General features: G+C 41.8%; 1 protein-coding gene across 1 annotated transcript; it reads left to right on the forward strand.

The window, feature by feature from the left end:
- Positions 1-1,497: 1,497 nt before the first annotated feature.
- Positions 1,498-21,838, forward strand: LOC108121279 (uncharacterized). The gene is given in 10 exon segments (XM_070278762.1): positions 1,498-1,826; positions 6,137-7,687; positions 8,328-8,469; positions 13,752-13,891; positions 13,965-14,128; positions 17,239-17,433; positions 18,577-19,476; positions 20,444-20,491; positions 20,561-20,758; positions 21,128-21,838. Coding segments are annotated over 9 exon segments (2,448 nt in total). The 5' UTR covers positions 1,498-1,826; positions 6,137-7,641; the 3' UTR covers positions 21,743-21,838.
- The last annotated feature ends 242 nt before the right edge of the window (positions 21,839-22,080 follow it).

Consider the following 22,080-nt stretch of genomic DNA (forward strand, 5'->3'; position numbering starts at 1 on the left):
TAAACGCCTCTAAGTATGCTTTTAATTTAGACTCGCAGAGCTGAGGGTCGCACTGATGAAAGTCTTGATAGGGCGAAGAGGCTAAGACGAAAGAGAAATGGCATTAAGAACTTGGTAAAAACAACAATAAAATTTCCGATGAATTTGGCGCTCGTTTCCAGGCCAACAAAAACAAAAAGAAAACGCCGCCATGCCACTTGAACTCTTGCAATGCGCTTTTCAATGGTATTATGAGTGTATATATGGGTATATCTGTCATTCTGTCAGTCAATGACTGAGTCAACATACGAAAGAACCATGACCTCCGACAACATGTGGCTATAAATACGCCTATATGTTATTTATAATAATATATTTAATATAATTATTGCAATTATACAGATAGAAAAATACTGCTAAGACCAACTTCTCTGCCATATCCTTATTATCCTTTAAAGAGAAAAGTAAACAAGCCTGTAGCACCCATGAATAAGTAATTAAATGTTGCCAAGTATATTTTTAATTTAACAGCAAACACTTAGGAAGAGATAGGATTTCAGAAGGAAGATGGCTTTTGGCCAAAACAACATTAAAATTTCCGGCACAAATTGCCGCGCGTTTCCTGGCCAACAAAAAACAAAAGGAAATGAAATGCACACCGCCATCGCACTTGAACTCTGGCAATGCGCTTTTCAGCCAAATATGGGCCTGTCTGTCAGCCAGTCAGTCAGCCAGTCAGCCAGTCAGCCATTCAGTCATTGAGTCAATCAACTCCCTCTACCAATATTAGTTAACGACAATCGTCTCCTTGGCAAAACGAACACGACCTAACACAAGGAATTGTTAGTTGAAAAAAAAATTCAAAAAAACAAAAAACAAAAGCTGCTCGTTCGCTCTTTAATCAAGTACTCTTGAGAATTAAGGGAGAGGGCGAGAGAGCTTTTGGGTCGACAATCCTACAAGTTGGAGATGCTAAGAATGGTTTGGGCAGCTTGAGGTCCCTCAATGGGGGATTAGCTGAGGCAAGTAAACATTACTAAAGGGATTTCCAGTAACTTGATTAATGGTATTGGTTTGTTACATCGGATATTCCATTAATATTTGTAGTTGATACGAAAATTGCAATCATAAATGGAAGTTTTATTGCTTTGGTGAATGAAGAAGATTAAATATACGCAGTGTAGCCATTTATGTTTATGTTTTTCTTTTGATATGTAAAGATCTGATATTATTTTACTTTTAGTGAAATTATTATGTAATATATTTTATATTACTTGAAAAGTAAAAGTTTCTTTGGGCCAACATGGCGTATGAGTAATCTTTTAATCATTTAGCCGTTAAACCGCCATTTTAACATAGCCATTGCATTCACCGCTATAAGAGAAAGCTTTTCCTCTCGACAACTGTCTCTCTCTGTCCCTTTTTTTGTCCCTATCTCGCTTTGGCCGCAAGGCTCTGGTTCAGCTGAGTTCAGTTTCGTTTTCGATTTCGTTTTCATTTTCGTTTGTTCACTTTAGTAGTAGTTTTCGCGTCGGCCGCAGCACAACGAGCAAACGGAAAAAGGAAGCGAATCGGGCTAAGAGAAACTCGCAGTAGCTAACAGTGAAGCACAGTTAACAGGGCAGGGAACTGAGGAGGCTTCTCCTGAGTCCTGAACGCAGTGAAGTGTTTGTTTTTGGCGTTATCAGTGAATGCACGCGTTTCCAGCTCTGATTGCGAGATACAAGAGGAATACCGGAGGACCTCTAACTGACAGATACGGACGGACGGAAGGTTGAGGCGTCCAGCCGGAGAGGCGTGTCACTAGCAGGTGGCTGAGCCGGTTAACCAGAGTCCGTCGGCAAAAAGTAAATAAAATTTCACTTGTAACTTTTATGTTTGAGTTGAAACTTTCGAGAGCCTCTCTTTCCACTGCCTGAGTGTGTATTTTGAGAGCCCCGCGACCGGATCAGTATGTGTGTGTGTTTGTGTGGTGTGTGTGTGTGTGAGTGGCTCAATTAACAATCGCTGGCAGATACTGAGAGCACTGAGTCCTTTGCGGCTGGCAAGAAGCAGATTTTTAAGCCAATTAATTCCATAAAAGACAACAAAATAAAAGCAAAGGAAATGAAACGGAAAATTGCCTAATGGACTCTGTCAGAATTTTTTTTTTTATTTCACCTGAATGGCAGCACACAGCTGTGGCAATTAAAAAGTAATTTTAATGCTTCTTGTTCCGTTTATTTGCGAAAACAAGCAACGATTTTACAATTAACTCGTGTATTTCAAGTTTCTGTTGGGGTGGGTGAGAGTGTGGGTGGGTCAATTCAACGCCCTTGCACTGCTGTAAATCTTTTTCATCTCTCAATTCCATTGGCTTTTAATTCCCACATGCCATACTTGTTGTTTGGCCATTCGAGGCGTAGCAAGTCGCACGTAACACTTTATTATAAACAAATCGGTTTTAACAAAAGAATCCGCCATGGGGGAATGCACAAGTTTGGCCATAAACATATATATGTATATACCGCAACTAGAACAGGTCAAACGAAAAACGGATCGGCGGCAAAATACGCCCGGAAAGCGTAAATGTTCATTTTAAATTTAAATTTAAATCCGTCGCAACCGCAGTCGCCGCATTGCGTGCATTGCTCCACACCATATGTATAAATATGTAGAAAAAAATATACATACATATATTCAAATATAGCTCTATATCTATACTGTACATGCACCCGCTTCTATATATATATTAGCACGATTTGTTCCCGTTATTTTTGGACTCAAGCCGCAGAGTTTGCTAGATTAAAAATGGAAATTTCTTCATTGCTGGAAGTTGTTGTTTGCGCTAATTTCGGGTCTCAGTAAATAAACAAAATGGTTTTGTAAATACATATTCATAAAAGCACCAGCAGGAGGGCTCGTTTTCAAAAACTGTGAATAAATCAATCAAAAAATTCATAAACAATTCTCGGCAATGTATTTTCATGATTGATTGCCCGAATTATGGTTCGATCGTTAAGACTTAATGAGTTTTTAAACTTCTATATATCATACATGATTGCTGTTTTTTCGGGGCACACATTGAGAGATTGTTTTAATTTTAATTAGCTTAGTTTAAGTCAAGTTTAAACACAAAAACTTATACTTGCTCAACTTTAATCTACCATACCCTTAGTTTTTGTATCTCAAAAGTTTTCTTGTTTTCATCAAGTTTGAGTTTGTGCTTTTTTTGGGAATACTTTCGCCTTAATAATAAAACTTATCCCCACTTTAAACATTGATTGCTGCAATGATTTTAATACCAACTCAATTTAAAGCTAAAAGCGTACTCAATTAAAGCCAACTCCAGCTCGCCATTTCGTGTTTAATTTTTTATCATCCTGGCAGGCAGCCTGCATCCTCGTTAGCCTTCATTCCCCCATCCTGCCAGCCTCCTCTTTCCGCCCCACCACCTTCCACATCCTTTACACACCAGAGCTGCTGAAAATCTCGCCGAAATTGAAGTCAAGTGTTTTCTCTTATTTTCTTTCTAGCCTTTCCTTTTTTGTTTTTATAACCAGGACATAATAGCATGCACCCGTCCTTTTCTTTGGCTTTCTTTCCCAGTCCTTAGCCCCCCTCCGCACCACCACACCGCCAACCAAACCACGTTTCACTCACACAACCACTCACACACACCGTACACATCCATAGGTAGAGGAATACACAAGCCTTTTTTTCGTTTTTGTTCAATCCTTTTACCCTTTCAAAAGGGTATGGTAACTTTAAGACCTAATTTTGACTATATCTACGGCTTCTATATAACTTAACAATCGGCAATGCCTTAACCTCTTAGGTTTTGAAGTTACAAGGATGAAAATTGCTAAGAATTTTATATTTGGTTAAGTATATTGGCATACTAAATATCATAGAGATCGGCAGACTAATTTAAGGTTAAAGTTTGGGCTTGTTTTTGGAATATAGGAATATGACCCACAAGGATCCTTTAACTTTCATAAAATCTCCTATTGAACTACAAGAGTATAGTGACTTCGGCTAGTCCCTAAGTCCGCTATCCTTTCTCGTTTTTTCCTGTTTTTTGGCTTTCGGCTTCAATTGTAGCGGCTAAGTTGACCTTTTTGTTAATAGCGCACCAATACAAACACGCCACTATGTTGTATCGGAAAGGAGCACTGTCTGCGCAGGAATTTGATGTTAGCCCAGCTGATTGATTTATTGTCTGCCAGTCTAAGCCAAACAGACACACAAAATGCCAAAGGGGCGCTCCGTAATTCTCTCGCAGCGCCGCAGCGTGTGCAATAAAAAATTATCAACTGAACCCGCTTTCTAAACGGTAAATTGTATGAGTGTGTTCAAGAGAGGGTTTATGTTTGTATGTGTGTGTGTGTGTGTGTGTGTTTATGTTTGTTTGTGTGCATGTGACGCCGCTATAATTAAGAGCGTTGGCGAAAGCGAAAGCGACAGCGCGTACTAGCCGCCATTTTCATTTTACGATAACTGCTTTCACCTACTTATTTGCCATCGCGGCAATGCATGCACTCACTCCCTCTCCCCCACACCCACACCCACACCCAATACCACCCACAATTTTCCACCATGCGTCACCATTTTTTTTATGCCTTTACCCATTATGCGTAATAAAATTTTAAAATATACCCATAGCTATAGAGGAATTACCATTTAAATTGAAAAATTCTTTGCTTTCTTACCATTTTAATTATTTATAAAAAAAAGAAGTAATAAATTTAAAAATTTGTCCCTTTTATGATATGAGTCACTGGTTTATTATTCTGCCCTTGGTCTCCTCTGGAATTGTACGACTTAATTCCTTATTTGGTTCTTATTGCGTCAAAAAATTATCATTTAAATTGCAAAGCGTGTGCTCACTCATTACACATTCTCTCATGGCTTCTGCTATCTTTTCTCGAAAGTCCCGAGCATGCCAAAGTGTATGCCAAAAGTTCATAAAACTTTTAAGGGTCCCTCAAAAAGCAGACCGAAGGAAAAATGAGACACAAAAATGCATAAATTTAATGAGTATCGAGCGCTGACCAGCTGCGGCGGACAAGAGCCGTGGTGGTCACTTTCGTACTTTTGAGATGTTGATAAAAATTTCAAGGCCGAGGGCGTAATCTCAATTATCCTCTGAGCAGGAAAGTTATTTTGTAAAGTGCCAGAGGACAATATTTAACTGGTAAGCCATTTTTATCCTTAAATATCATCAGCCAGTTGAAATAAAACATCAACTTTTGATGAACGATAAGTTGTAAGAGCTTCTCGGATACTTTGAAAGAACCCTTATAGCTAACAACATAATCAACATAAATTTAAGCTATGCTACAGATTTGTAGCCAGCATAAAAATTCTGTTCCCATCAGGGCTTTTACTCTTAAAGTTAGCCATAAAGTATTGGTCCCTTTTTTTTTACACACACACTCTAGAGTTTAATGGCCATTTTCCCAATTGGTTAGAAAAAGGAAGTCATTCGGGTGCCATGTTGGTTTACACTTCCAATAAAAGAAAATGTTGCCGGTACTTGTTTCACTTTATTGGTTTACTTTTCGAAAAAAAGCGAAAAATCACAGTAAACGGAGGAGCGACCGGTTATTGTCTGACCATTTAAAGTGCCAACAGGTTGAAAACCATTGAAGCAGGGGACGGATGCAAACCACACATGTTAACCGCACTGTTTCATGCCGAGCATGCTAATCATGAAACCCAGAGGGCGGCGCACTATCGCACGCATGATCGAGGCATTCCACAAATTGAATTGTCTGATGCAGATGAAACATGAAATGAATTTGGGAATTTGTACAACACATTTGATATGCATTGGCTGTGGGTGAATGCGGTTAGTTTCCGAATGACTGAGTGTCTGTGTGTGTACCACATGGCGTATGCGCAATGCCAATTAAAACGAAAAGCCAGGCCCCAAAAAGTATGCAGCGCATAATGTAATTGAGTTCTGTTTTGTTTTATTTCCCTTTGATCACGTTAATGAATAACGAATTAACTGTTGTACGCATTAATTGTGATTGAGCCGAGAACACAACTCATTATAATTAATGTAAATGTATGTAGTGTATAATATGTACCTGTATCCCTTTAGTTTTGTATCGAAAATATATGCGCATATTTTGCCCTAGGCCATTAATGCCATTCTGATTTATTGCAGCCTCCTCCTCACGGCCCAACAATAACAGTCGGCCCATAATTAACCGCATGCCGCAAGCCGCAAAGAGAGAAAAAAAGCCAAATATCGAAATCAAAACAAAAACATTGAGCGGAAAGAGCAAATGGAGGTCTAAAATGCTGCCTAAATGCTTTGGCAATTATGCCAAAATTGTTAACAAAATACGAAATGTATCCAACTAAGTAAAAGCGACAGGAAACCACAAAAATCACAAAGGAATCAAGCTGTGAACTTGGCCTGCAAGCAAGCGGGAGAGGCGACGACAGGTGGCCGGTGGCAGTCGCTTCGGGCCTCCTTATTGAATCAACTTTGTGGGTGGCCGAACCACAACCAAAAATTCCCCTGACGACTTCCCCGAAAAGCAACAGAACCCAATCCTCGAACCCACACCCATATCCGGACCGAGACACGGAGGACTACCTATCAGACCCAAAAACCAGAGTAACCCAGAGCCGGGCCGACGAAGCTCAAACCCAAAATTGAAACCTCAATAGAAAGGCACAACGGAAACAAGAACAACACAAAACCCACTTAGGTTGCCATCCAAATCAACGGCTGTCAGACAAAAAGTCGCTTTTTATTGATTTTTATAAAGCCAAGCCGAGCAACACCAAAAAATAAAAAGCAATGAGCAGCAAAGAATAATAACACACAGGCCACAGAAACAAAAACAGAAAATAACAAAAAGCGAACGCAATGTGAATAATTCCCTAGTTGAACAGAAACGAGCACGAAACAGGGAAAAACTGTTGGAATATTCCTCAGCCACTCACTCTCCCTCCCATCCAATTCTTAGCAACTTTTCCTCTATGCCCACATTCCCCGCCCCACATATATAGAGAGTACACCCGACTATCAGGACGTTCATCAAATGCGATTCGATTCGATGACGATTCAAAAAGGAGACACAGGAGCCACACAGGACAACGAGACGACGGGACGCACACGACGGAGCTCCATAAAAATGTGTTATAAAAATATACACGCATAAATTCGACTCTCACTCGCAAGGACATTAACATCAGGATAGTCACAAAAAGCCCGGGACGGGGCTGTAGAAATATTTTAATGCAAAAGTCATTGACAAAGTCAATTAGTAGTCGGGAATGGCAGGCTAATATGAGCTGAAAATACTGCTGCAGCTGCACAATTCAGAATTTATTAAAAGATTCACACAAAAAAATAAAAAAAAATAAAGGACAAACCAAAAAGAGGAGCATAGAGTGCGAAGTACGGAGTGAATAAAAGCAAGACTGATTTTTATGTTTAGTTAGATTATTTTTGGAACAAAAAAACGCAACTGCAACTGCAACAACGAATAAGCCAAGCGGAAACCCTAGCAACGAGGAAACCGCCCACGGAGGAACTAAGAGAAAGATCCGCACCAACAAAGCAACAAAGCAGCTAAAGGAAAAGCAAAGCAACAGCACCAACAGCCACCAACGAAACGACATCACCAACAAAGGCAAACAGAATCATACGGAAGCATGTTTGTGTTCATAGCCGTGCTGTTTGTTAACGCTTGCCTAGCGGGTAAGTAGGGACCCAGAATCCAAGGGTCTAGGGTCCAAGTACCCTGAATATAATAGCATATTTAGGGCCATTTTGGGGGCTTAAAGCTTATCTAAACAAGTTATAATAATTTGGGGCAGTAATCCCAGAAAAATAAATCAATTTAAGAAAGTGCCAGTTGGTAAACACTTGTATTCCCTAATTTTTTAGTCTTTATTGCTTAACCCTTAAATGTTAAGGCCATGTTATTTATTGCTCAAGACTGATTTATATTACCATTTATTTTTAGCCATTTTATTATCTGAATGGCTTGGAAAGTATTTGCTCTAAAAATAGGTAGAAATATTTATGGCCTAAAGGTGTCTCTTAAATTCAGGTCACACGAAAGGCTCTTAAACAGAAACAATGATTAATACATTAATAAATAAATACTTTTATGAAAAATAAGAAAACTATAACTCTTTTGACAATTTAATCTGCTTCTGGGCTGAGCAAACTTGATAGGATAAGAGAAGGACTTAGTGTCCTTAAGGCGATACTCAAACCAAAGCCAGTTAATCCCCCAGCCAGACACATAAACTTGGCTAGTGCCTGAGAATTACTATATATTAAGCATTTACGGCGATAATAGCATAATAACAAGCAATTATTGTTATAATAGGCACCATTCCGGCTACGCCGGAGAACATAACCGTTACATTTCTAACGCCCACGGCGGTCCGGGTGTCGTGGCAGACGCAAATCGATCTCCGGGAACATCCCATCGAGAAGTACATTGTGACGTACAAGCCGACGGATGACAGGTAGGTACCTAACAACACTAACAAAGCTAAAACTCAATCCACTCGGACACTCGGCCACTCGGCCACTTGACCACTCGACCACCTGACTTGGCTAAATGACGGCCAAAGCACACATGCTTAGTATGCAAAACGGACGAGTTTTAAGTGGGTGGTTTTGGAGTCGAATCGGAGGGGCTATTCAGGACACTGGGAGAAATAAATCATATCACATAATAAAAGGTGTTTTTTTGATAAGGGTCTAGCCCGTTATCGTATATGCCACTCACTAGGATCCTTTATTGTTAAACCTGTCAAATATTTTATTATAATATTATAATAATTAAAATTATTTTCCGTACAAGATAACTGCAATTGCAATTTATGCAAAATGCGGGAAAAAACCCCAACCTGGCCTGCAATTGACGGCCCAGGGAATGGGTTTTGCGCTTAAAAGCCAAAGGCGGGGGTGGAGAAAGTACTGGGTTATGGTGGCTCCCACCTCCACCAGCGGTCAGTCAAGAGCACTGTCTGTGCGTGGACTTGTGTGAGTGCGTCTGTATCAAGTTGTGAGCCGCAGGATTCCACTATACATATACTATATAAAGTGAGCGGCTTGGCCCTGAGCTAAATAACCGCCCAAAGTAAAAGTAAACCAACTAGCGGAGTGGTTGGGAAAGCGGCAACAACATGAAAATAGTGGAAACTTGAGGCCAAATTGACCGCGAGTGCCGGCCAGAAAGAAAAACAAAAGCCGCGTGTACTTGAAGTTAAGTTTTTTTTCTGGAAACCAAGCGAACAGAGCGTAAAAATGCGAGTTAGGACACAAAAGTTTATTCAAATTTTCAATTATTTTGTGACTTGTGAGAGCAGGTCCTTTCAGAGTAAGGTCCTTGGTAAGTAAGTTGGTCTTTATATTAGAATTTCGCCCTGGCATTCGTATGCCAAGTGCGAATTGCGAGCCAAGTGTGCATATGTCAGCGACTTTGTTGCCCTGCCAGCTGCATTTCAGTTAGTACTCTAGGGCCAAATTCCCGATGATTTACCGAAATAATGCAGCTCAGCTGCAGCTGTCTTGGCCTGGGTTGTGCCCTGACTCTCTGCATTACCACCTCCACAGTGGCAGCCACTGTTGATGGCCATTTCTCAGCGGCACGGCGGACGGGTGGCGAGGAAATGGCTTGCATATTTCGCCAACAAACTAAGCACTTCCGCTCCAACTTGGCCAAGACCAGCAAGTGGCACTAGCCAGCAGAGTGTTGGTCTGGGTCTTTAGCCCGTTTGCGCTGCCATGGAATGCCGTGTAATAAGTTAAGTGCTCGGCTTTTGTGCCTTTTGACTGCAGTCCGCTCTCGACTACTGGCCAAGGTGTTTTTCAATTTAATGGCTCGCGTTGCGTGTAAGTGTGTGTGTGTGTGTTAGCCATTGGCTGTTGTGTTAGCTGCATGAGCGTGTTTTGTCTTTTACTGCCCGCCATTCCAATGCTAACCCAGCATTGTGTTGTTTTTGCTCTTGGCCCGTTCTTCTATAAAGTTCACGCCTATGTCAAAAATTTTATTACAAAACTTGTATTTTTGTTTCTCTTATACTATATACCATTTTTCGGTTGATAGCTGGTTTTGTTCTTCAGTCGTTCGGTCATTATTTATAAGTCAGTTTGTTTTTAATTTTTGTGTTACTTTTCTATCGATTTTTGTCGTATTACCTACTTCCGACTGCCAGTCATTATGGTGGGCGTTTTTTTCCAGGGCAGGGGGATAGTAGCTAGTAGTAGTTGGTAGGTTGTCGTGGAGCCTCTATCTTCCTGCCGTTTTTCGAGTAAATTGTGCCTTTGAATAATGTATGATTAGTACATAGACACATTGTCGGTGAGTCGGCTCGAGCTTTGGCTTTGGCACTAGCTTTCTACCTTTACTTTCGGCTCGAGCTCCTCCTCCTGCGGCCTGCCCTGGCCTGTCCTGCACTTCAAGTGGATTAGACTTTTGTCCTAGACAACAAAATAGACACATATGAACATATCCTTAGGTCTATGATGCACAGCGAGAAATGAGACATAATTTATCAAATAAAATACAAGTACTTTAGAGTTATTACCCATGAAAACAACCATAATTTTCCATTAGCTCTTCCCCATTTTTTCCTCGAGTGTGACATGCTCCAAATTGCTAAGTGGATTTATGAAATTCTTGACGAACAATACATGTCGAATGACGGGGTTCTGGGGGTTGCCTGGTGGAGTTCAATACTCGTACGTCCAAGCATGTCAAGCACCATCAATAACAATAATAATTAATAACAATTACTGTCCCAGTGGAGGAGGAGGAGGAGGCACGAGGCACTCCGCCTCTAAGGACGGCTAAGGACATGTGCAGGGTTGCCCCCAAGAAGGCGTGTAGTAGTTTGGAAAACCCCAATCAATACATAGCCATATGCTACATTTAATTCATTATGGTTATTCGGGCTTTTTTCATACACATTCTGACATTATTAAAATTGAAATGTCAAGGTTTCATGCCACTACTAGCTATTTGCTGTGTAATGGCAAAGCGGATGAGATTTGTGAGTGCCTTCTTATCCTCCTCCTATCGGTGTGTATGACACTGCCGGTATGACAACATAAATAAATTTTCCAGCAAAAGCCATAAAAGTGCAGGACCTGGAAACAGGAAATGTGCGGAACGGGAGCCCTAGACCAGGCTGGGCTAGGATATTCTATATGCTGAATTAAGCCAGGCCTTGGATATCCATTTGGCTTTTTCCATGGAACTTATCTATCCTGGGTGTCCTTCATTGAACATTGATAGAACTGTCCTATGGGGCGTATGCGTACTTTTAATAGAATTTTTAATTTAATTCAAATGCATAGCGATTTTCGAGCGATTTCGAGCCGGGTGGGCTGTGCAAGCAACGTGTTTTTCTAGGCCCAAAGTAAAGTTTTCGAGGCACATGGAAAGCCATGAATGTCATAAGTTATTAAATAACAAAAAATAAAACCGCCTCACTGTCGTGCTGTCGTACACACATTTTGTATATTTTTTTCCATGACATATATGAACGTATGTGGGCCTGTGAGTCCGGAGTTTGAGTAACGAATGCGAAAGTTTTGCTGGCTTGTAAGCTAATTGTTTATTTATCAAACCGGAACATACTGGATTACATACACAAAAGGAGACATTAAAAAAGGAAAACGAGAAATACAAGCCGAATTGCACATATCCGACCATATTTCTGAATTTCAAATTGCCAACGATAGCGTCCCAGTCCACCCAGTTGGCCATAAAGGGAAAAGGTAAAATAATCGTAAAGGAAAAGCCAAAATCATGACGGCGAGAAAATTAGAGACTTCCTTGAACTGGCGCGGAAATTCGCTTGCATTTCTGATGACCCCCCTGTTCTGGTTGTTTTCTGGCCAACCTGGCTAAGAGCAAAGGGTACAGGATCCACCCAGAAGGAGCTGGTCTATGAGGCCGCCCTGCATGGCGTGAGTTTAAATGGTGTATAATAAGCGCCTTCCCCAGCCAACTTAATGCCAAATAACCAGGCCAAGAGGGAGAGGATTAAATTTGATTTGGCCCAAAGCGCCGCCATATGATGAAAACTTTGGCTACGAAACTTTAGACAACGCCTTGTGCTGTCACATATGGCGGTCGGATCGGATAGCTTGTGGCTGCCTAGCTGGCTGGCTGGCTGGCTGACTGCCTGAATGTTTGCACAAGTCGGCCCAATTCCAGTTGCCCTGCGGTCTGCTGGGTCTATTGGCTGCGTGTGTCTGGCTGTAACACATGTGCAAACGGCATGCTTAATTAATTATTTACCCGCCGGCGTGAAATTTTCACCAACAGTGAGAGTTGCCTTTCCATCCTTTCTGTCCTTCATTTTTTTTTTTTTGTCGATTTTGCGGACAACACCGATATAAATTCACAATGAAACGTAAGTGCCAGCTTACGCGCTTAAATATTTTGGCGGGTTGAGGAGCTAGTTTACTCAAAAGCAGGATGCTTTAAAAAAAATCGTAAAGTGGCTTTCCTCTATTTCAGTTTTTCCTCATTTTCCCTTTAATTAGAAAGAATTGGCTAATTAAAATAAATTGCTTGCCAAGCTGACCTTGTCAAATATTTATTATCTGATATTAAGGCCGAGGCTTTTATCTCACAGACAAGAATTTCTGATTAATTAGTTAGATAGCTACCGGAATTGTGTGCAATCTTTTAGTCATGAAAGCCTATAATTTAATGCCTCTATTTAAATTTTAATAAGCTTCAAATTTAATATGGGTCAGAGTTGAAATTTTTATGTGAAATAGCCACAATGTTATAAATATGTCTGCTCTCGCTAGTTGGGGAGAAAGTTTTTGAAAAATATAGTTGGTTTTCAGCCACAGTATCCAAAAGTTGGCCACAAACCACATTAGACAACAAACTTTTTCGTAACTACATTTTAAAGCCATGTTTTTTTGGTTTTTAATCAAAAGTTAAAACCAGAAAATTACTGAAATTATTTGGAAAAATGTTACATACAAAATAAAGTAATATTTCTGACCAGAAGTGGTCAGTTTTGTTAAAAAAGGGTGAAAAATTTGTTAATTAAGAGCATTATTAAATTCGGTTAGCTTTACTCCTTATTTTTCAACATAGTTTGTTGGCTTGGTGTTGTTTTTTCTTTGTCTGCCATCGGAAAAAAAATGTACGAGTACAAGCAAAATGCGGGACATTTCTGTTTGGACTTTAGTTCCATGGGGAGCCATTGCTTCATATCCGAGGGGGTATAGGGCACAATGTAAGGGTGTAGGTTGTATGGGGGTTTGTGTCTTACATGTATGAATAATGAATCATTTGTCAGCATGTTGTTGCCATTGTTGGAACAGTGGAACACTGCACACAGGCCAGAAGTCTGGGCCACTTTCGCTGCCACGCACTCACTACAAGGAGCTGGATAAAAACCAAGAGGCAAGAGGAGCAGAGTCCATGGGTGGAGCAGAGTGGGTAATGTGAACCGGCTCAATTGGCAAATCTAGGACATGTTTGGTAACTGCTCTGGCAAAAGTGACAAAGTGAAATATTGGCCAATGCTGTAATTACCAACACGGACCGGGCTCATATTTCACGGACGGAATGTTGTACCATCGTTTGTTCAATTAGCGCACACATACACACACACACACACACTTTGTAACTTACACACATGTTGGCTCACACCTATGAAGAACTACATACGACCACATATCCTGCACAATCCTGGGCACATTCCAACCCACCTATCCCTTAGCTGACGTTCGAGAGTGGTAATTGAATTAATTTAAGTTACAGGGTTGTACAGGACGTTGCCGGCAGCAGTGAGGCCATTGTCCTGGATCGCCTCCTGCCCAGCACCCAGTATTCCCTCGTCGTGACGGCCATTTGGCAGGGCAAGAAGTATCGCAGCGGCCAGATTAAATTCAGGACATTGGGTGCGTCTGAAAATCATGTTTGTTTTAAATTATATGTTTCTATGTTTGACATTTCACCATCTGCCATGAGAAGATCTGCCGAAGAACACCTCCCAACAGGACTTTCCGCCTGGTGTCTATGGAAATGTCAACAGTGGCAGCCGCAACGGAACCGGAAATGCCAGCATCTTTGGTGATGATGTCACTTCCACAGCCACCAACACGCTAACCCACGGCACCACCAGAGAACTGCCAACTGTAAGTTTAACCTTTCCAATTTAATTACTCATATTTGGGATTTATTAAAATAAGTAATAGTTTGTGTATTGTGGTATTGTGTATCTGACATTTAGCGGTCTGGGCCATATCCATTTGATCTTTTTTAATGGGCACCCCAGTGTATCTCTCCACCGCCACCACCACCTCCTCCAATGCTGCCATGCTGGGCACGTCGAACTATACGGGTTCTTTCATAAGGACTGGTGACTCCTTGATTGTCGTCATGGAGCGCGATCACTTGTTCTCCAACTGGGTTACCTTCTTCTTCCAAGGCATAGACATAGACCAGGCAAAGGATTCCAATGAGGGCTAATAGTCCTAGGCGCATTTTGGTTTAGACTTCTTGTTAGAGAACAGTCTCGCTTGCAACTGATAACTTGTGACTTAGAACAGTGCCTTTTATACCAATATACAGTAATATTACTTAAAACATGCTAGATAATTAAACTAATTAAGCAATTTATGTAAATTATTATAATTATCTAAATTTCCTGAGCTTTTTCTGAGGTACTTCCCTGATATTACATTTGAAATGACATTAGAATATAATTAAGGCGTCAAATCAAACATTCTAAGAAAAACTATTTTTGTATTCAGAATAAAAACTTCAGAATCTAAAGGCATCGAAATATGCCATCTGAATGATTATAATCAAAGAATCATAATAGTAATTATTGAAAGGTTATCTACGCCATATGACTAAAAATATACTTTTTCTTATTCAATTTTCTGAATAATATAAAAATGCTTTTATCTGAAAATATTCACAGATTGATCTGATTTTAGGTACTTTTTAAATGGGGCTAATAAAAAAATCCCTTCACCCTTTTTTCAAAAAAACCACTCAATTATAATGCTGTAGTAATATTTATTTTTGTCAAGACAATGTAACAAAAGGCTCAAGCCAATTTTCCATTTTAATGTCCCTGTCCATGTCCACCGCCACCTCCAAAGCCTCCTCCTTGGGCGCGACGAACGACGCGAGCTCCTTGGTTTTCGGTTTCAGTAGAAACTTCGTCAGGAACTGCATCCAAATGTCCAGCCGGTGTGGTCGACTGTCCCGAGTGGAGGTCACCGTCCTCTGCAGCACAGGCATAGGCCAGGAACAGGACACCAAGGAATGCCAGCAGTGATAGACGCATCTTGCTTTCTAGAAGTCTCAATTGCAACTAAACTTTTGAAGATTTGTTGGGGCCTTTTATTTAAAAATCAGCTTGCAATGAAAATTAATTTAATTGATAAATTGAATAATTAACTAACAGACTGTTCTCATTTCCGACAGCAAAAAAGTCCCTACCTTTGGATAAAATTATAATAAATTAAATAGTTTTTTTTAAAGCTGCTTATTATAGTATCAAATGTCAAAAGTCTCATATTAGGAGTTTAATTGTTAATCAATAATTCCATTTAATTGTGGGGTATATTTTCATATAATTAAATTGTAAATAAAATGTAAATTTAATTTTATATTGAGGAGAAAAATTCATATCCTTTATCTTCTATATAAAATGGGAGATGGGCATGCAATACTTGATGATTTTAGCTCATACTTTTAGGACTTAAAGTAAACCAAATATATTAAGGAACCACAAAATCTTTAAAAAATATCCGTTTTTTTTTTTACCATCAGAGTACATTCCTTACTCATCATAAGAAAAGAAACTTAAATTTTAAAGTTCTAGTATACTAATAGTACTAACTACAGCATCCTTTGGCGATTATTCAAGAAACATTCAATAATAACTACATATAACTGAATAGATTATAGTATAGAATAGAATAGTTCTGCCACCTCAATTCTGTTCCCCCCCAGCCCCTTTTAGTTAAAAACAAAATTTTATTGCTTGATTGTTCTTTATTCTTTATGGAATTCGATATATATTGGAAGGCATGCCCTGTTAGTTACTTCTGTGACTACCGCCGCCACCACCGCCTCCGCCACCTCCTTGGGCGCGGCGAACCACCCGGGCTCCATGATTGGCTGGAGTCACTTCCTGGACACGAGCCTCTAAGGTTTCGTCCGAGCTAGTAACCTGTTCGGCACGTAGTCCTCCATCCTCGGCAGCGTAGACATAGGCCAGGAATAGGAGCCCAAGGAAAGCCAGGAATGTTAGACGCATCTTGATTGCTGTTTGCTTAGAAACCTTTACTGCAACTGTTGAGATCGGATCTGATTCAGGGGCTTTTATATGAAAATTCTATAGCTGACTTAGTAACTAATTAGAGAGGTAATATATTAACTAACTAGGTGGAAAACCCCTCGACTTAAATCAATATTAGAAATATTCAACGTTTTTCAAAGTATTTTTTTTAAATGTTCTTTATTCATGCGGATAAACATGTACATATGTATATTCAGAGGTGGTCATGTGGTCACTGTAAGCCTATTAGCCGCCACCAGACCCCCCACCAAAGCCCCCTCCACTGCCGCCTCCGCCACCTCCTCCGTGGCTGCCTCCGCCACCGCCTCCGGTACCGCCTCCAATGCCACCTCCGCCACCGCCTCCTTGAGCGTGACGCACCTTACGAATTTCCTCGATGGCACGTGTGGGCCCCAGATCATCCAGAAAGCTGGTACCTTTCGAGCCACAAACGTAGACCAGACCCAGGACCACAATAAATCCAAGAATAATTAGACGCATATTCCTGGCTTTACTTTAGAATCGTAGAAGAAAGCCCCCGGCTTTTTATTTTCCCATCATCGAGATTCTAGAGCTAGACTTTATCGAATTACACTAATTACCTTATCAAAATTCTATTTTTCCGTACTCCCCCTTCTGTATTGGGCCAATTAAGTTCGGAACCATGTTCCGTGTGAACTTCAAACCTGGTTGACATCTGGTCGAACAGGTTAGACAATTTCCAAATGCCCGGATAGTATTTATTAAACGATTTTTAATAGAGCTTTCGGGGATGCGCATAATCTTATTATAGTTTTCTCCGCACGTGAGGGTAATTGTTACAATTTAAAAACAATTATACGCTAATTAAAACGTTAACTTAAAGGTATTTTAGCTTTCAGGGGAAGAACATGCCTTGACTTTGATTTAAAAATTAAAGATGAAAATTATATGCTTCTCGATTGACAGATTCGCGGCGTGGAAATTGGCATTGTTCTGATTGTTCTGATGGTGTGGGCCGGAGCCATCGCCCTGTTCTTCAATCGATGGGGAAAGATCCGGATGCTGCTGCCATATCAGCCGGACTACAAACACGAACAGCTCAAGGTACCGGGCACCGGAGTCTGCAGTGCCGGTGGATGCAACGGTCAACATTCACACCAGGTACGTTACACTGGGAGGAATCGGATGGGAATACTGTGGGAATATATGCGGGTTTCTAGGATGATGATAACCCGGGGTACATCACGTTTTTGGATAATCGCGAAGGAACTTATCTCTCGTTTCGTTTTTTTGTTATGCTTCATTTTTAGAACCTACACCCCGATTTCTTTGTCAAGGTATTCCAAGTAACAAATTCTTCAAACTACATACAGTATTTATACGAAAATATCCAAAAATATCTTTGCATTTTATTCGCTTTTTTTCCTATGCATCAATTCAAGTAAATATTTGAAACTTATTGAACAAAGTGCACCATTTCCTGTTTTTAATCCGTGCACTGAACCCGCCAGATCCCGCAACAAGAGTATCAACATAATAATCATATATATTTCTGATTAATTTCCGGAAAAACTACTCTGTTGTGAAACTCTATACCAAATGCTTAAAACCACTTACTTATTTTCATTTTATTCCCAGAAACAAAATTCGAATCTTTTGAATAATTTGTGGTCCGTGACGATGTGATTAAATGGGAGACCCAGTAAAAATTTCTTCAAAACAATAATGCATTCAATCCCTGTAGAAATCAGACTCAATAGACTTTACTTTCTTATGATTTGCTTGATAAGATAGCACGTGCTAGCATTGCATTAAATTTAGCTTTCTTTTTTAGGCAACTAACTAGCACTAGTCTGGGGTACACTCCCTAGATCGATCCTGTATCCAAATTAAAAGGGTTAGGGTCTCTTCGGTTCGCCGAAGTCTACTAGAAATTCCACCTAGATTCGTTCAGCTCTGGATGAGAACACTCCTATTTTATAATTCGTACTATCCACCTATCATAGACTTCTAGGGGAATTTTTCTACATAATCTATGTATAAAGTATTCCATGGATGTCCTAGAAAAGTTCCCCTTATCTTTAATTGCATTTAGCGGTTTTGGTTTTTGGTTTTGAGCTTTGCTGTTCAGGTTGGCGCTTTTTCGAGATCTCACTGACCAAACGTTCCCTACTTTCACTTCGCTCTCCGCCTGCTGATCTTGTTCCTGCCTATCTACCTACCACTGCCACCTGTTCCCGATCCTGTTCCGGTTCCGGTGGCTGCTTACCCATTCTTTGGTTTTTGTTTTGGAATCCGGAACAGTGCTTGCCTCGGTGCGAGGGATGCGGCATATTTGACCGCTGCTTCCAGTATCCGCGGAGGGAGCTGGAACGCGACTGTGGCTGTCAGTTTGCCCTGCTGCACAAGGCGGACGTGGAGAGCTAGCAACCAGCGCACCGCGAGCCATCCTCGGCGGCCGTGAGTGCTACGTCGAGCCATGGCCATGGCCACAGCCACGGCACTCCGGTGAACACCTATGTAAGGGGTCCCAGCGTGGACAACCAGTCGATTGTGGGCGCCAATGTGCTGGAGAATGTCGATAGCCTAGAGGTGGCTAACGAGGACATCGAAGTAGAGGGCGATGAGGCTCAGGAAAGAAATCAGGAGGATCAGCAGCTCCTCCAAAGAGAACGAGATCGGGATCGGGAGCGTGATCGTGATCGTGAGCCCGTTCAGCGCCTCCTGCCCCTGCAAGCGGGAGCCGTCAAACAGCGAAAGTTTGCCCAGCAGCGTGGCATCCTCAAGAACTCCCAAGAGCGCACCTTTGTCGAGGAGGACGAGGTGCTGGAGGCCAAGAAGCAGCTGATCCTGCGCCGCCGCCGCCTTTTCAGCCACTACCGGCAATACGACCAGTGGCGGAGACGGCAGTTTAGCTACGACCCCAGTTACTTTCGCCCGCCTCCGATACTCCCTAGACCGCTGGCATGCGCTGATCACCAACTGGGGGCCGTTGACGGCCACAGCACGTCGGCCACTGCCGGAAGACGCAGGCGCCAGTACCGAAGACAGTACTCCTGCGCGGATAGATCGCGGGATGGATCGCGCGAGAGCCGCGGCTCCTCGTCGCTGCAGATGCAGAAGTACCACAGCATGGTGGCCAGTGACACCATCCACACCGAGTCGTCGGTGCTCAACCACAGCAACTACAGCGAGCCGGCCAGCGTAAGTTAGCCAGCTAGTGTTGGGTGGCTTCCAGGGTGATTAAATTAAAGGAAGTGCCTCCATTTAGCAGTGAACTTTGATGTTTCCCAAACTAATAAAAGTCACAATGTAAAGCACTATCAGAGCCAAAAGAAAAAGCTGAAGTACGCTCTATGTGTGTCACACTTGGCGTATACGCAATATTTTTCTTATCAAATATTTATCACAATCTTTAAGGACATCTAATGTGGTTATAACTCTAATTGTTTTCTTCACTTATTGTTCTCACAGTTAATTATATGTTGTCCTCTTTATCAGATCATTAATTAATAAGAGTATTTAATATATTACTGATTTAAAAGAAACCAATGTTCACTTGCTAAACAAAAAAAAAGAGTTCCTTAGATTTAATTCACTTGATTAAGCCTAGATATATCCCAACACTAGTTCCAGCACAAGCAGCTTGTGGTGCACGTGGTTTGTCTTGGATTTCGATTTCGAGTTCCTGTTCTCAAGTTCGAGTCACACTCCAGATTGCAGACCGGAGCACCAACACGCACCACCACTCACTTACCATGTACAGAAAATTTGCAGCAATGTTCACTGGATGGAAAATGGCTAGCACTTGCTCACTTCTCTCACAGCATAAAATCACAAACCAAAAAAAAAAATCAATTCGCAATTCGCCACTCGCATCCGTAAAATGCATCCGCTTGTGTCCCCGGCTTCGTGTCGAGTTCTTGTAGCTTTTGTAGCCAGGTGTAGCTTGTCCCGTGCTTTGCGCTTGCTCTCGTTCTTGTTGTTCCAGTGGCCTCTCGCCCGGAGGGTCAGCCGGTGTGCCGAGAGGTCCTTGTCCAGGTCCCCGCTTATGTGTTATGTTGTGCGTTGAGTCGCAGTGAAAGCGTCCTTTCTACCGTTTTCTCTCTATCTCTTTCTATCTATCTATCTCCCCTTCTCTCTCTATTCCTGTGCTCCTTTCGGGACGCAGTTCGACAGCAGTGAATGTGCCCACCCACCGTTGCACTGCAATAGCCGCGTAAGAACCAGACCAGAGGATGTGGCAAACCGCATCTCGAGATCACTTCTAATCCGTTTTTCATTGCAGCACATCCACATGCTGGCGGAGGAGCACTCGACGTCCATATCGGAGCGTTGCACGCGCAGCAGGATCAATTCGGCCATCTTTGTGTCATCGGAGGGACGAGGTTTCGACTCCATTGAGTTCCTGCGACGCCACGGCTCACAGAGTGTCCTTTGTCGAAAGGCCAAAAGTGCGGAGAATATTACAGATAATGGAAGAAGGGTGAGTGGTATTTTTTAGCTTTAGAAGTAAGGTCCTTCCATCCTTAAAAAGGTAAAGCTAATTGCTAGATATAGAGATGTCCTTTGAATCACTAGCAGCTAAATATCCACATTTGTAGTTCGAGTAAAAGTCCTTAAATAAGAAGTAACTAGTAGGTTTCCTTGTCAGTCATTTATAAACTTTGCCAAACTTTTAAAACAGGATTACTTTTTTGAGGAAAAGTATTTCGATTGGGATTTATTTGATTCGTGGGTGAGTTTGTAATTTTTAAAGGATTTAGTATAGAAGTCATAGAAAATGAGGTCTCATAACTTAAATTAATCCATTAAAAAGAAAATATCTTAACACAAATATTTAAAAAATTTTCAGAAGAGCCTTCGACCTTGGCGCACCGACGACGAGTCCTGCAAGCAGCAGCACACCTCCCAGGACAGCAACGACATCGAGCTGAAGGAGTGCGGCGGCACTGGAGGCGAACTGCTCCGCCTGCCTGTCATCCACGATGCAAAGCAATCGCCCTCGGCCGTAACCAGTCTCTTGGCTCGGTCGGCAGCCATTACCACGGCCAACGTGATAGTGGGAAGTATTTCGCTGGAGGCGCCGCCACCCTACATGCAGGATGATGATGGGGACAACCTTTCCACGGCTGCTCTAATACACACAGATGCTGCCGCAGTGGTGCACGAATCGCAGGACTCGGCGGAGACGGTGGAGGAACTTGTGCATGTCCCACTCTTAGCCAGCGCCACGGCAACGGCCAGTGTGTCGGCCTCCTCCTCGCCCAGCATTGCCATCGAGGCCAAGCCACGGGTACTGGTCCATCAGCGATCCTCCACGGCGTCGTCGTCGCCGCACAGCAGCCCCAAGAACCTGGGCAACCTGGGACTCAAGATCATCAAGCCCAAGATCAGCGCCGTGCCAATGGTTTCAGTTTCGGGTCCGTCACCTCCGATTGAGAAGCCGCCGCTGGCGGAGTGCTTGTAACAAATGGCAGCCGAAACATTTATCTAAGCGCGCGCTCAAGGCAACTGGACCCTGAATCCTAGAGAGTCCTTCAAGAACCCAACAAGTCCCTAACAAGTACACGTCCCTCTAATAATTCCAGACCAAAAACCTATCAAATATTCAAATCATTTTAAAATGATATAGAAAATAACCGTTGAGATGGAGAAAGTATGCCAGCTGCTCAAATAAGTGTTTCGGTGTGAGGATAAATATTATGGAAAATATGGATTTCGAAATACAAAACTTGGAATGAAAAGAAGTGTAGGAATAGGCTAAGAACAAAAGGATATTGTACCAATGGTCATCACCGGGCAAAG

This window comes from Drosophila bipectinata, chromosome 2R (genome assembly GCF_030179905.1).
Source record: "Drosophila bipectinata strain 14024-0381.07 chromosome 2R, DbipHiC1v2, whole genome shotgun sequence".
NCBI classification, from domain to species: Eukaryota; Metazoa; Arthropoda; class Insecta; order Diptera; family Drosophilidae; genus Drosophila; species Drosophila bipectinata.